This window comes from Lynx canadensis, chromosome A2, assembly GCF_007474595.2.
Source record: "Lynx canadensis isolate LIC74 chromosome A2, mLynCan4.pri.v2, whole genome shotgun sequence".
NCBI lineage: Eukaryota > Metazoa > Chordata > Mammalia > Carnivora > Felidae > Lynx > Lynx canadensis.
The window spans coordinates 57,838,811-57,853,606 of NC_044304.2; the positions used below are offsets into that span (position 1 = coordinate 57,838,811).

General features: G+C 44.2%; 1 protein-coding gene across 1 annotated transcript in view; it reads left to right on the forward strand.

Moving 5' to 3' along the window:
• Positions 1-8,981: 8,981 nt before the first annotated feature.
• The window catches only part of RUVBL1 (RuvB like AAA ATPase 1), a 44,291-nt gene continuing 38,476 nt past the window's right edge, over positions 8,982-14,796 (forward strand). Inside the window, exons 1-2 of the mRNA XM_030307537.1 lie at positions 8,982-9,218; positions 12,953-13,039. Coding sequence (XP_030163397.1) covers positions 9,078-9,218; positions 12,953-13,039 — 228 coding nt within the window. The 5' untranslated portion in view covers positions 8,982-9,077. The remainder of the gene's footprint in view (positions 9,219-12,952; positions 13,040-14,796) is intronic.

Genomic DNA, 14,796 nt, shown 5'->3' on the forward strand with positions numbered 1-14,796 from the left:
ATCTCTTTGTGCCTCAGTTCCCTCATTTGTGAAGTAGGAGGACATCATAGTTCCTAACTCACAGAGTTGCAAGGATTATATGAAGTGGTATTTGTGTAGCACCTAGAACAATGCCTGGTATATAATAAGTGCTGTATTATGTTTGTTGAGTTAAATAAATAAACCTAACTAAAAAGTCTAGAGGAAGAGCCCATTTTCATGTCGGCTTCACCCAGGGGCTCAGACGATGGCACAGAGCCACCAGCTTTGTTCTTCCCTCCTCTGGGTTTCTTCCATTTCCAGGCACGTTCTCTCCTCATGGTGACAAGACAGCTGCCAGCACCTCTATCCTTACAGCCTCAGCAACTCCAGCTCCCCACATCAGGTCTCATTGTCCCTGATAAAGTTGTGTGTCCTTGCACCAAGCAGAGTAATTAAATGCTCTGCCTAGCCAGGTGTAAGTCACGAGCTCACTCCAAGCACCAGGAGGAAAGTGGGGCAAACTCCCTATGGGAACTGGGGTGCTATCACCAACAAAATACAAATCACATCATGCCCCTCTGTTGTCAATTTTGTCTCTGCCCTGACATCAATTCCACTGAGTTGAGTTTGCTTTAAGCCAGGCTGGTGCTCTGAAGCCACCCTTCCTCCCCCCCGCCCCCCTACACTCCCACACCAGCATCCTAGTAGGCTGAGGATCCCTTATACATCTTTGATTGCCCAGGGCCTGACACAGGCAAATCTTCCTGTTTCTTGGACTCACCCCCAAACTTCCAGTCCACAAATACATCCTTCTCTGTGGCAGATTCCGGGGTCCCCCACAGTTTCACAGGCTGAGCATGGTCCCTGGGAAATGATTGACAGGAAACGGCCTGCAGAATTGCGATTATTTGGGATTTGTTCTTAATGTTAATGCGATGCTGGTTCCTTTCTGTTTCTTTAATGCCATTTTGTACTAAGGTAGTTCAAAGTTCTTTACAAGCAGCTAGTAATTAATTCAACTTCATTAAGGCCAATTAATCCAGGATTAATTATAAATTTGCCCAGAGGAAGTTATTATACTTTGCTCTTTGATTTAGGTTTTGGCTTCTAAAGATTCTTTTAGGAGTGAAATGGAAATTTCCCTTTTCTCTGAGGGTATCTACCTTGCCAGTGATTGTGTTAACCATGTACCTTCCTCAAAATGTCCTATATTAACCTCGAATGAGATTGTCACTCAGGCCACCAGCTGTGTGCTACATGACATTGCCAGCACTAAACAGATCTTCTAATGCCACATTAGACACAGGGTGAGGAAGAGAGTGTCCTGGCAAGAACTGGTCCCACACAATTTCAAATCATAGCCCTACCTCATGCTGGCTGTGTGACTCACCCTTTCTTCTGCCTACATATGGACATCATAATGTTTTACAAGATCATTATAGTCTATATTGGCCAGCATCCACTCCCTCTTTTCCTGAAAGCCTCCATGATTTTCCTTGGAGGCATCACACCTTCTCTCCTCCAGGTCACTATGGGGACTGACTCCACTTAGTTCCAGAGTGAGACTGAGACTCAGGTCCAGTCCACCAGCCATAGCAATTGGTTGGGTAGTGAGCATGTGACCCAGTTAGCACAACTGGAGAAAACCCTGGAATTGTTTCCAGGGCAAACAATACAAAAGTGTGCTCTCTGACACTGGACTAAAACCTATAGAAATCGGTCTGGGCTATGATGGGATCCCATGAGGGGAGCCTGGCCATGGCAGAATAATGGGCCTCCAAAGATGTCCATGTCCTTTGAGTATGTGAGTATGTTATCCTGTAAGTATGTATCCTGTGAGAACCTGTGAGTATGTTATCCTACATGGTAAAGAGGACTTTGCAGGTGTGATTCAGTTAAGGATCTTGAAAAGGGGAGGTTATCCTGTATTATCCTGCGGGCCTGATGAAATCACAAGAGTCCTTATCAGAGGAAAGCAGGGGGGTCAGATTCAGAGAGATGGCGTCATGAGAAAGGCCCCACTGGCCATTACTGTCTTTGAAGACGGAAGACAGACATGAAGCCAGGAATGAAGCTGGAAAAGGCAGGCAGTGGATTCTCCCCTAGATCCTCCAGAAGGGAATGAAGCCTTGCCAACACCTGGATTTTAGCCTATTAAGACCCATTTTGGACATTGGTCTCCAGAACCGTAAGAGAATAAAATGTGTGTTGGCTGAAGCCACTAAGTTTGTGGCAATTTGTTACCACAGCAATAGGAAATGAATGCAAGCATTTAATTGGAGTACTGAGTCTATTTTCATATTTGTTGCATAAATGAATATCTCCTAATTCCCTCCCACCTGATTAGAGGTGTAGGGGGCCTTTACTGGGCTCGCTCCACATCTTAGACCCGAGGATCACTAAGACTTACACGGTAAATAGCCTCAGTGTGTGTCTTCTGCTCAGATCTGCCGCTTTCATCCAGGCCACCCTGACCTCTGCCCCCACTGCCGTGTGACCCCAGCACAGGTGCTCAGGAGCTGCAGGCCCCAGCTGCTTTCCTAGGCTAACACTGGGACTCAGCAGATGCCACCACCGCCAGGTTTCCCCATTGCAGTAGGATGTGCCCTGCTGAAATGGAAACACTGGTCCCCAGCAGAGGGGGTTACAATAGGAGACAGAGGACTAGCTCTTGCTAACCTGACCCCTGTCCCCAGCCTGACTTCCGCCTCTACTCTCCACAGCAGTTCCTGTGAGTGCCCTGGGGTACTGTTTCAGCTGAAAAAGCACGACAAAATTATTCACTAAGGCCAGGATACACACAGAGAAGGCAAATATCCAAGGGTGGGGCGGAAAGCCATGCCTCTATATTCCAAGGATCTGATACCACTTTCTGTGCCCTTCCCAATGCTAGAGCCCCTTGTAAAAGATCTCATTTAATTTTCTTAGTAATCTCATACATGCATGTTGTTACTGCTGTTTTACAGCACGGGGAAGTAGACCTAGAGAGATAACTTGCTCAGAAAACGTCGGGATTTGAATCCAGATCATCCACGCAGGATCCTTCTGTTTTCTGCCAGCTGATCCTTGTTTTATGTTAGGTTCCTTTAACCCCAATGATGTGCACCATCTTCATAATTTATGTCCTATCCAGGTACCACCTACCACTTAATATGTTTCTTTAAATTAACCCACCTTTTGACTTAAATGAAAGTATTTTCCTGTATGTAGAAAAACTGTCACTTGCAACAAGTACACAGGAACCACACAAACCTTAGTTTCAGAGTCTTTAGGGAGAGAAAGGGGTTAAAGTTACACTCTGCCCCCCTAAGACTTATTGAGAGAGAATTTGAAGGGCATTCATGTTCTTACTATAAAAAACAATATTATTTAGTTTTATGTCTTTGTACCACCTCTAAGTTGCCAGCAAAATTCTCTTTGTCTGCTCTGTCCTCAGAAATCAGCCTAGGGCAGAAAAAACAAGCATGCCAATTAGGTTGGCAATAATCAGAGAGGCGTGTAATTCCAAATGTAGGTGAGGATGTGGAAACCCAAGATCACTGAATAAGCCAATTAGTTTTTGTTTTTTTTTTTTTTAATTTTTTTTTCAACGTTTATTTATTTTTGGGACAGAGAGAGACAGAGCATGAACGGGGGAGGGGCAGAGAGAGAGGGAGACACAGAATCGGAAACAGGCTCCAGGCTCCGAGCCATCAGGCCAGAGCCTGACGCGGGGCTCGAACTCACGGACCGCGAGATCGTGACCTGGCTGAAGTCGGACGCTTAACCGACTGCGCCACCCAGGCGCCCCTAAGCCAATTAGTTTTAAAAAGAGATTCCCTCAACAGGGTATTTCTTTGACTTATTGCTGATTGGCTGGGATCTTGGGACCATGGCTCTGAAGTGCACTCCACATGTTGGGAATTATTCTGCTTATAATAAGCATAGTAGGCTCCTTGGTGTGACATACTCTCTCAAAAGCTTTAAATGCACATTCCCAGCCATTGATCACCATGCAAATGATCTCCCTAAGACTAGACTGTCAGAAAAGGAATGAAGAGAACGATTAACTTCAAGAACGCAAACCTCACTTTGTGACGCGTGAATACCACAAAATTCAACAAAACACGGAGGATTCTAGAGCAACCGCTGGGAGGAGTGCTGATGCCTTACATTTTGATCACATCCTTCAGTTTGGCTGAGAGTCTGATCAAAAGGGAGGAATTGTTAAAAACAAGAAACTAAGCTCAAAATGGACTCACTTATGCTAAGCCCCACATCACCAAACCAAGACTTAATCAGCGTTGGTTCTCCAAGAAATGGAATCTTAAACCTTATCAGGAATCGTCTGATCAGCACTAGATAATCTGCCTGATAGACCCTGCATCCCCTAAAGGAAAGGAACCTTGTAATAACCAACCCACTTCTTTTGTCTAGTGGGACTTCCTTATTTCTGCCCCCTTTCATTTTGTGTGGCTCCTTGGAGATCCTTTCTGCTCATTGGATGCTGCCTGATTCGTGAATTGTTGAATATAGCCAATAACATCTTTAAAATTTACTCCGTTGCATTTTGTTTTTTAAGCTTGCAAAGGATATCAAAAGATATGGATCAACTGCCAGATGAAGAGATACATAGGTCAAGGTATGGGGAAAGAGCCTGAAGCCTAAGCACATCATACTCCCCAAATCTTCACGTGTTCATCAAGTTCTCTGAATCCTTTTGGGTTTTTTTGGAGGCTTCATTACATGGGCACAATTGTTTAATCACTGGTCATTGGCAACTGATCTAACCTCCAGCCCCTCTCATCTCCCTGGAGACCAGGGGAATGGGACTGAAAGTTCCAACCCTTTAATCACTTGGCTGGTTCTCTTGGTAGCCAGCCTCCATCTTAAGGTGCCGTCCAAAAGCCACCTTATTAACATCATAGACCTCCAGCTCCCATCACTTAGGAAATACCAAGGGCTTTAGGAGCTCGATGCCAGAAATAGCACAAAGACCTGTTAAAAAACAAAATTCATTTGACGATCTAATTGGCTTCACTTAATGATTCATGAATTGAGAAGCATCCCATCTTAGCAGATAGAAGGGAGCTCTGGGGAGCTGTACAAAATGGAAGGCTTTTATAGGAAGAAGGCGGGGGGGGGGAGAAAAAGGAAGTTTCTAGCAAAGAGTGGATTGTTTGAGGCCAGGTCTCCTTCCTCTGCAGGAAGGCAGGGGTCTATTAGGCAGATTACCTCACTAGTGCTGACCAGATAATTCCAGATGGACTGGTTAAAGTCATATTTCCGGAAGGTGTTGAAACTATAGTCAGGTTAGGAATTAAGTCGTTTGCTGCCATGGGTCTTAGCACAAGTGACTCCATTTTAAGTCTCTTGTTTCTTTTTTAACAGACCAAATATGTATTTCTTATTATAAAACACAGTATCACAGCTCCTGTGGATAATGCTGCTATGAAAACTGGTGTAGCTAGCTCCTAAGTCCCTGTTTCCAGTTCTTTGGAGTATATACCTCAGAGTGGGATTGCTGGGTCACATGGAAAATTTGTTTAACTTTCTGAGGAGAAACTGTTTTCCACAGCAGCTGCACTATTATACGCTCTCATCAGCAATGCACGATGGTTCCAATATCTCCACATCTTGGCCAATACTTGTTATTCGGTTTTTTCTTTCCCTTCCCTTCCCTTCCCTTCCCTTCCCTTCCCTTCCCTTCCCCTTCCTTCCTTCCTTCCTTCCTTCCTTCCTTCCTTCCTTCCTTCCTTCCTTCCTTTCCCTTTCCTTCCATCCTTCCTTCTTCGTTCCCCCTTTCTTCCTTCCTTCCCTCCTCTCCTCCTTCTTCCTCTCCCTCCTCCCTTCTTCTCCTTCTTCTCCTTCTTCTTCTTCTCTCTCTCTCCTTATTCTTCCTTAAGTCCACCCTACTGGGTGTGAAATAGTATCTCAGTGCAGTTTTGATTTATATTTCCCTGATGATGAATGATGTTGAGTATCACTTCATGTGCTAGTTGGCCATTTGTACATCTTCTCTGGAGAAATGTCTATCAAGTCCTTTGCTCATTTTTTAATGGGTTGTTTATTTTTTTGTGTGTTGAGCTGTAGGAGCTCTTAGAATTTGCTAGACATCAAATCCTCATCAGATACATGATTTGTAAATATTTTCTCCCATTTTGTGCATTATTATTTCATTCTGTTGAGAGATAGAGTCTTTTGATGCGCAAAAGTTTTAAATTTTGATTGAGTTCAACTTATCTGTTTTTTTCTTTAGTTGCTTAAATATGGTACCATATTTAAGAAACCATCGCCAAATTCAAGATTATGAAGATTTACCCCTATGTTTTCTCTTAAGAGTTTTATAGGTCCTCAACACAGGTTTTGGATCCACTTTGCGTTAATTTTTGTATATTGTATAAGGGGCCAACTTCTTTCTTTTGCATATGAATATCCAGTTTTCCCAGTACAATTCATTGAAGAGATTGTCCTTTCCAACTGTCCCACTGAATGGTCTCGGCACCCTTGACCATATATATGAGGGCTTATTACTCTTCATTATGCCTTCCTGAGGCAGTGGTGAGGGCAGAGGTAGGTTTGATCTGGGCTTGTGGTTCAAAGGTCAGGTGTGAAAGAAGTCAAAGCAAAGAAGAAACAGAAGGGGTTGAGAAACAGTTAGCTGAGATCATCAAACTTGGACTGGAGAAAAGAGGAGATGAGGAACTGGAGATGAAAGAACAAGGGTCACAGAAGTAAAATGAGAGAGCTGGCAGGTCTGAGAGTCTCATCCAGCACAATTCGGGAATGTAGCAGTCCACATAGTTACTTGTATATATGTCATCACACTGATAAGGACTTTCATCAGTACCCATGGATGGAGACCTAACTCAAACTATTTTAAGCCCCAATGTCAGTGCCATTTACACTGCAAGTAGGGCAGAGCTGTGCCTGGGAATGTAAAAGATCTCATTAGGAATGTCTGGCCAGCTTTCTTCTCCTTTGTGTTGACTATTCTTAGGCAGTTTTCCCATGAAGTGGCAAAGATGACCTGGAACACCATGACTCAAGTCTCTTTCTTGGTATTTCCAGTAAAGGGACCGGGATTCAGTGTCACTGGACTGTCTGCTCACATTGCTGAACCAATCATCATTTTTGTGGGGGGGAGAAGGGATACTTTGATAGGCCAGGCCAGGGTCCCATATCCATTCCTGAAACAAAGCTGTGGTTGGGTCAACCCATCCAAACAACTTGGACTCAAAGTCAAAGAAGGGTGGCTCTCGAAAGAAAATTAGACTCATGGTAGCCAGAAGAAGCAGGAGGACGCTGGGTAGGCAACATATGTCCACTGCTGTGGGCTTCACCTCCCCTTTACTCACCTGTGTATCTTGGACAATGGCCTGCTACATAGTCTTCTGTTGAAATGAAAGAAACCGTCTGGTTCCGCAACCAGACCCAGCTTTTTTCTACACCAGATGTGGGTCTAGGCTTTGCCAGGCACTTCTCAATTTGTGATCTTGGACAAACTCTGACCCCTCCTAGGGCCTCAGTTTCCTCATCTGTGAAATGAGGATATGGCTAGGCCCGATCTGTGATGGAACAGCTCTGGTAGAAGGGGAGGTGGGGGCATTGGACTGGCATCCTGCCTCTCAGCTTTCCCTTTCCACACACCTACTGGCCACAAAAGAATTCTACAACCCCAGGGAATGTGGTTTGAAAACCACTGGATCAAGTGATCCTACTGAGTTCCCCTGAGCTCCCAAATCCTTATTCCCCAACCCTCGCCACTCATATCAGCCAGAAGGAAATCCTTCTCTTCGTGCTAAAGTTTGGGGCTTAAAATACTAAATGTAGGAAAGGTCTTCTCTCCTAACTGAACAATACACAAAGAAGTAAGTCCCACAGAGTGCCTCACTTCGACTACTAGTTGGGGGAAAGTTTTCCTCTTTACAGGGTGAAAGAATTGCTCCTCACCTATGGGTAATGACCAGGAAAAAGTCTATGAGGTGCTAAGCAACCTTCTCAGTGTCATAGGGTTGACGAATCATAGGCCACCTGTAACAAACTCAAGCCTTCCAAGGATTTTCCAAAAGCTTCCATTCACTGACAGAAACCATTACTAAGTCCCATAAAACCTACTGTTTAAAATACATGCAAAATAATAATAATAATAGTAAGGGGCACCTGGGTGGCTCAGTTGGTTGAGCATCCAACTCTTGATTTAGATTCAGGTCATGATCTCAGGGTCATGGGATTGATCCCTGTGTTGGGCTCTGTGCTGAGCATGCAGGCTGCTTAAGATTCTCTCTCTCTGTCTCTCTGCCCCTCTCCTCCGCTTGGGCTGTCTCTCTTGAAAAAAAATTTTTTTTCTTTAATTTTAAATAAAAAATAAAATACATGCAGCAAAACTACATGATTTCAAGCGTGTATGTGGTGGTTTAGAACCTTATTTGGATTCATAAGAAGACTCCATTGTGAGTCAGGCTATGTGGTAAGCAATTGAGTTAAAATGAACACAAACATGGTCTACACGCTCCTAATGCCTGCAGTTTAGTGAGAGACAAACATTGACCTAATAATCTTGCAAACAGAAACCTAGATTCAAAAATAATGTTGATGTATAAGATGCGAGAGTCAGAAATTAATACAGTAGAATTTAACTTCAGGTCTGCCTCAACCCTAATGCAAGGCGTCCTAAATTCTAGATAAGTCCCTCCTTTTCCCCATCTCCAAATCGGAGGTAATAACTTGAGCTCCGCAGAAGGGTATGACTTTCAAATAAGATAATACATAGTGGCACAATTAAGAGCCAGACTCCAGGACCTCACTTTGGTGCAGCGCCCCACTCCAAGGCCAAACTCCTGAGGAGGTCCCCTTGTATTGTCATCCCAGGGTCAGGGCAGGAAGCGCTGGCTGCGGGGAAAGCCAAGCGCGCAGCACAGCCGGAAGTGGGTGGGCGGAACCCTGCCGGCAGTCGCGATGGGCGCGGCTACGAGCCAATGGGGGAGCGGAGGCGTTCCCGCCCTCGCCAATGGGACGCCGAGTGAGGCGGGCCTTGACAAACCGCCCTAGTAACAGCCGCATGGTAACCCAGGTGCTGGGCGTGTGGTACTTGCTCCCGGTTTTCCACGCAGGCTGTGGCTCCCGGCGTCTGCAGGATGAAGATTGAGGAGGTGAAGAGCACCACGAAGACGCAGCGCATCGCCTCCCACAGCCACGTGAAGGGGCTGGGGCTGGACGAGAGCGGCCTGGCCAAGCAGGCGGCCTCGGGGCTTGTGGGCCAGGAGAACGCACGAGAGGTGTGGCGGGCCGGCCTGGGAGTTGAGAGGCTGCTGAAGTGGGGGGCTGAGGGCGGGGTGCGCGCTTGGATGACCCGCCGAAGTTTCCGTAGGGCAGTGAGAATGGGCTACGAGGGTCGACGAGGGAGGTGCACCCTGGGAGTTGGAGAGGGGCCCCAGGAGAACAGGTGCCGCCCCCACGGGGACGGTTGACTGCTTCACCTCATTGACAAGTGTCGATTGAGCCCCGTCCACTGTGCCATGACGCAGGGATAAGCGGGGAAGAAGATAGTTAAGGTCCCTGCTCTCCTGGAGCTTACATTTTGGTGTAGTGAGAGACGATAAACGTTTAACCAGTAAATAAAATAATCATTACGTTTTGGTGGAGGTCAGGTCCTGCAGGACTTTGTCGGACCTGGTAAGGAATTTGGATTTTTGTGAACGGCAGTGGGAGTCAATGGGGGCTTTAAAGTAGAGGAGTGATCAACCTTAGAAAACTCACTTTCCTTCCAAGGCCTTGGCAGCTGAAGGAGGAAAGCGGGAGTTAGGGAGAGGAGCATCCTTTCTGACCGTTCCAGTCAAATCCACTTTTTGTTTTTAAGTGGCAGTGATGCCAAGTCATTTCACCTACATTATAATCGCGAAACTATTCATGCTCTTCGTATTGTATTTTTTGCAGATGAATAAATTGAGGGTGGAAGAGGTCACTTCACTTACCCACTTGCCACTGTTTAGCAATGGTAGTGCTGGGATTTGTACCCCCATGTCTTTCTGACTCTCAAAGCATTGCTCTTTCTGTGATATTACAGTCCCTTTTCTGCCTGCTGTGCTCTAAGATCAGATCCATGCCAAGGCCTTTCATAGCTTAGCAGCTATAGAAACCTGCACTTAATGTGAGGTTAAAGCTATTGCCTCCTAGGCTGATTGTGCTAAAAGAAAGGTCCAAAGAAAAGCCTCTGGCTTCTCTTTTGAGCATCGTCTTTCTAAAAGGAAATATTGACAAGGTCAGGGTGACTTTGAAGCTTCTTTATCCAGCCCCTCTCTGCTTACTGAGGACGTTTTACTGAAAACAGCTAACTAACACTGGTTGAATGCTTGCTCTGCTCCAGGCAGCTCTTATCTCCAGTGTCTTGTTTCACCTCCACCCTAATAATTGTCTGTCCCCTACTTTATTATGCCACTTTTCGGACATACAAAAAAGTTAAAAGACTTGTATAGGCACCTGCGTGCCCAATTGTGCAATGAACATTGTACTCGTTTGGTTTATCCTGTATCTGTTCATTGATCCATCCACCAATCCACTGTTGCATTTCAAAGTAAGTTGCAGACTGTAGTACACTTTACCCCTAAACCCTTTAGCCTGTGTGCCAGTCATGAACTGTGTTTTCAGATTAGGAACTTGGATTCACAGAAGTTAGGTAGGTAGGTCCAAGGTCACTCAGTGGGTAGTGGTAGAGACAAGATTTAAACCCAAGTCTGTTTGACTCCAGAATCCATGCTCATAATTCTGATGCTTTATGCTTCCTTATGAATATGAGCTTCCTGAGAATAGAGATGGTTAAATATGATTATATTTACTCGTTAATGGGGCGCAGTATTTATTTATTTATTTATTTATTTATTTATTTATTTATTTATTTATTGAATTAATAGGCATCCTGCTGCAGCTTCCAGGTTCTTGCATGACTCTGGTCATATCAGCAGTCTCCCTGGTGCTTAACATCCACTCATCTGAGTGTTAGATGAGGCAATCTTTTAAAGGCCCTTCCAGTTCTTTTTTAGAATTTTAGAATTCACTAAATACATGTCACTGGAGAGAATTTGGAGCTTAAACCGAGGGAGAGAAATGGAAGAGCTCATAGTGTGTCAGTAAGAGTACACATCAACAGTTTGGAAAGTTTCTTTCCAAAGAGTACAGAGGATTATGAGCTTCCATTATTAAGGAAGACCATAGTGGGTGGCTCTATTTTCTTAGAAATGCAGTATATCTGAAGAACACCTTCTGGGCTCTGTTCAGGGCACTGCTTTTCCAACTGAGCCAAAAATGGAATATAGCCCATCCACATGCACACTTTGAATCCACCTATTTATTTATTTAACAAAAATTTTTAATGTTTATTTATTTTTAAGAGACAGTGTGAGCAGGGGAGGGGCAGACAGAGAGGGAGACACAGAATCCAAAGCAGGCCTGGAGGCTGTCAGCACAGAGCCCGACGCTGGACTCAAACTCACAAACTGTGAGATCATGACCTGAGCCAAAGTCGGACGCTTAACCGACTGAGCCACCCAGGCGCCCCTATTTATTGATTGATTGATTGATTGATCGATTGATTGAGAGTGTGTATAAGTGAGCATGGGGGAGGAGCAGAGAGAGAATCCCAAGCAGGTTCTGTGCTGATACAGCAGAGCCCAACTCTGTCTTGTGAACTGTAAGATCATGACCTGAGCCGAAATCAAGAGTTGGACACTTAACCGACTGAGCCACCCAGGCACCATTGAACCCACATTTTTGTAGTGGCTGTCTAAGTTTGGGACCAAGGTACTTCTCCACAGTCCACGGGAAGTAGTGGTAGCCTGCCCTAAGGCAAGGAGATGCACCCTTAACAGTTATATGTTAGGTTGTTAAATCAGTGTAAGAAACCTGATAGTCCTGGGATGTAAGTGTTCAGTAAGTGTGACTCTCAGCCTTCTTTATAGTTAATATCCTAAAACATATAAAAATCAGTAGCCCATTTATGGAATTTATATATACACACATTTATATATCTATATGTATGTGTACATATGGCTATAAATGATTTAATAGTATTCAGAGAGTTAGAATGAAGTTAGAATTCAGAGATGTATTATGAAATCATCAAGCAATTTACTCTTGAGGATTTGAAAGACATTCACATCTTACGGCGCCCTAGTGTTCACCTCACATGCAGCATTTGCAACATTCTAGGAGTTAACTGATGGCCAACTAGTAGTGTGTGCCTTGATTTTTAACCCTTAATGAGTTAATTTGGGAATCTGATGAAAGCTGTGACTCTCTTCCCTGGAAAAATGCATATGGGAACATATACACACAATTTTGTTTTCAATTTAATTCCGAAATTCAGGAGGTGTTGGGCCTCTGAAGTCTATCCCTGGTCCCAGGCTAAAAATCACTGCTCCCATTTGTACCCTACCATCCATTCTCCACACAGCAACCATCAAGGTCTTTTAAAAAAGAAATCATCATCTTGGGATGAATAGTCTATGTAGATGAACTTAAACTTTACTAAAATTCTTTTCTGAGTCCTGGCCCCTGCCTGCCTCTTCGACCTGATCTTCCCATTCTCCTGTTAGCTATGCTTTGGGCACTGCGGCCTTTCTGTCCCTTGGATATATCCAGGTCATTCCTGCATTTTGAATTTGGGGTTTCCTTGGTCTGCAACACTGATTCCTCTTTGCCTGGAGCTTTACGTGTCAAATAAAATGTCATCAGAGAGGCCTCCCCAGATCATTACCCTTTTTTCTTTACGTTAGCGATCTCATACAGTGTTTTTGTGTATGTCCCTTCCGCTAGACCACAGGCGAGCTCCATGACCACAAGGCTTTCTTTTCTGTCGCCCTCCACTGCTTCCAGCACCTAGAACGCTGCCTGTAGTGTAGTGGCACTCATCGTTGGCTGAATGAGTATGTGAATTGTTTGAACCAGAAACTGGAATTTTTCCCCACGTGAAACGTTTTAATACTGATTTATTATTTCTTTCCATTGTGGTGTCTAGGCATGTGGTGTGATAGTAGAATTAATCAAAAGCAAGAAAATGGCTGGAAGAGCTGTCTTGTTGGCAGGACCTCCTGGAACTGGCAAGGTACTCATTTTCTCTCATTTTCTAAATCTACCCAAGAGAATGATCTTAATGTTTAAGCCAAATTGAATTCGTGTCTTAACTAGTCTTTGTTTAGCTAAATTGGTTATATGTATGTTTTAAAAACTAATGTGCAGTAATACAATTGAGTATCTAAAATCCATGCTCCTCTAAAATTCAAATTATCCTGGCTGACCTCCAGAGAAGAGAGGATGAAGTCCTCAGAGGGGTCTCATTGTGTCTAGAATTTGTCCTTTATCTCTTTCCAGTCTCCTTTGCCTTGGAAATACATTTCTTTTGGCCTAGGGCTTCATTAAATCTTGGGGATGACATCTTACTTGAAGGGGAAAGAAAATCAGGCAGCGACCATTTTTCCGAATGCTAACTTTGCCTAGTGCTATTCTGGCTGTGTGAGAGATGGGGGAAAAGGAAAGAAGAACGGAATCAGAGATACGATTTTTATCTGTAAGGGGCTTCTCTCTGGGGGAGAGAGAGGAAACCATGACAGTACAAAATGCTTCAGTTGAACACTCAGCTGCGAGGTACTGACTGATCTTAAATGCAGTTGGAGTTTGAGCTGGAGGTGGGACTGAGGGTTGGTAAAAGCTGGTAAAACTCTGCTGGACGTTTGGCCTACAGTGTTTGAGAGCATTTGGCTTCACAGGGAAGAAGAGGACCTTCCAGGCAGAGGAGGCAGTACGGCTTGTTGAGATTTGTGAGAGCACTGGCCAGATACTTGAGACGTATCAGTGTCCCCAATCTGAGTCATGCACGTTCCTCCAAAGGGCCACTTGGTACAGGAGCGTAGGAGCTTGGGGTTGTGTTTGTAAGGAAATAAGCTTTAAATTGCAGCTCTGGTGTTGACTTGCCATGGGACCCAAGGCAGGTTTCTCCACCTTTTCTGAAGTAGCACATGCCTCATTTCAGACAGTTACTCCAACCGGTCAGTTGTAAGATAATGACTGTAATTATCATTTTGAAATCATGTAATTGAATCGGTGGTGTCTTTACATAAGTCGGTGTCTTAAAATAGAAGAAGTGCTGTATTTGTGAAAAAGTCTATCTTAACCTTTAAAGTGCCATATAAATATGAGCTTTAATTATCTCTCTGCAGACGACATCAGGTTGTCCACTGCATTTACCATGTATTTGCTTACTTTCCTTTTTCTATCTTAAGCCTTCCCTCTCCCTCCATTTTTCTTCTTTCTAAAGAAGAAAAGTACATCATTTAGATGTTGCTTCTAGACGTTTGTTGGTGGCCAAGTCGGGCTTGTATTTATCATGTTGCCCTTGTTTTCAAAGATGGTTATGTTGGATATATAAGTCTGTTGATAGCTATTTTCCGTTGGTACTATTTCTCTTGATATTTGCTACCTGTTGGCTTCTCTCTTTGCTTTTGAGAAGTCTCATTTTGAGGGTTTTGTCTTTTCTTTCTGATGTTTTTGGTTTTGGTGTTTCACTATGATACGTTATCTCTTGATATCTCTTGACTATGATATTATTTCTTCGGATATTGCATTTCCCTATTTGTGCTCTTCTTTTGGAACTCCAGTCAGATATTTGTTTGTTTTTAAATTTTTTATTCTTTTATTATTTTTGAGAGAGAGAGAGACTGAGAGCAAGCAGGGAAGGGACAGAGAGAGAGGGAGACACAGAACCGGAAGCAGGCTCCAGGCTCTGAGCTTTCAGGATAGAGCCCGACGCGGGGCTTGAACTCACAGACCGCGAGATCATGACCTGAGCTGTTGTCGGCCGCCCAA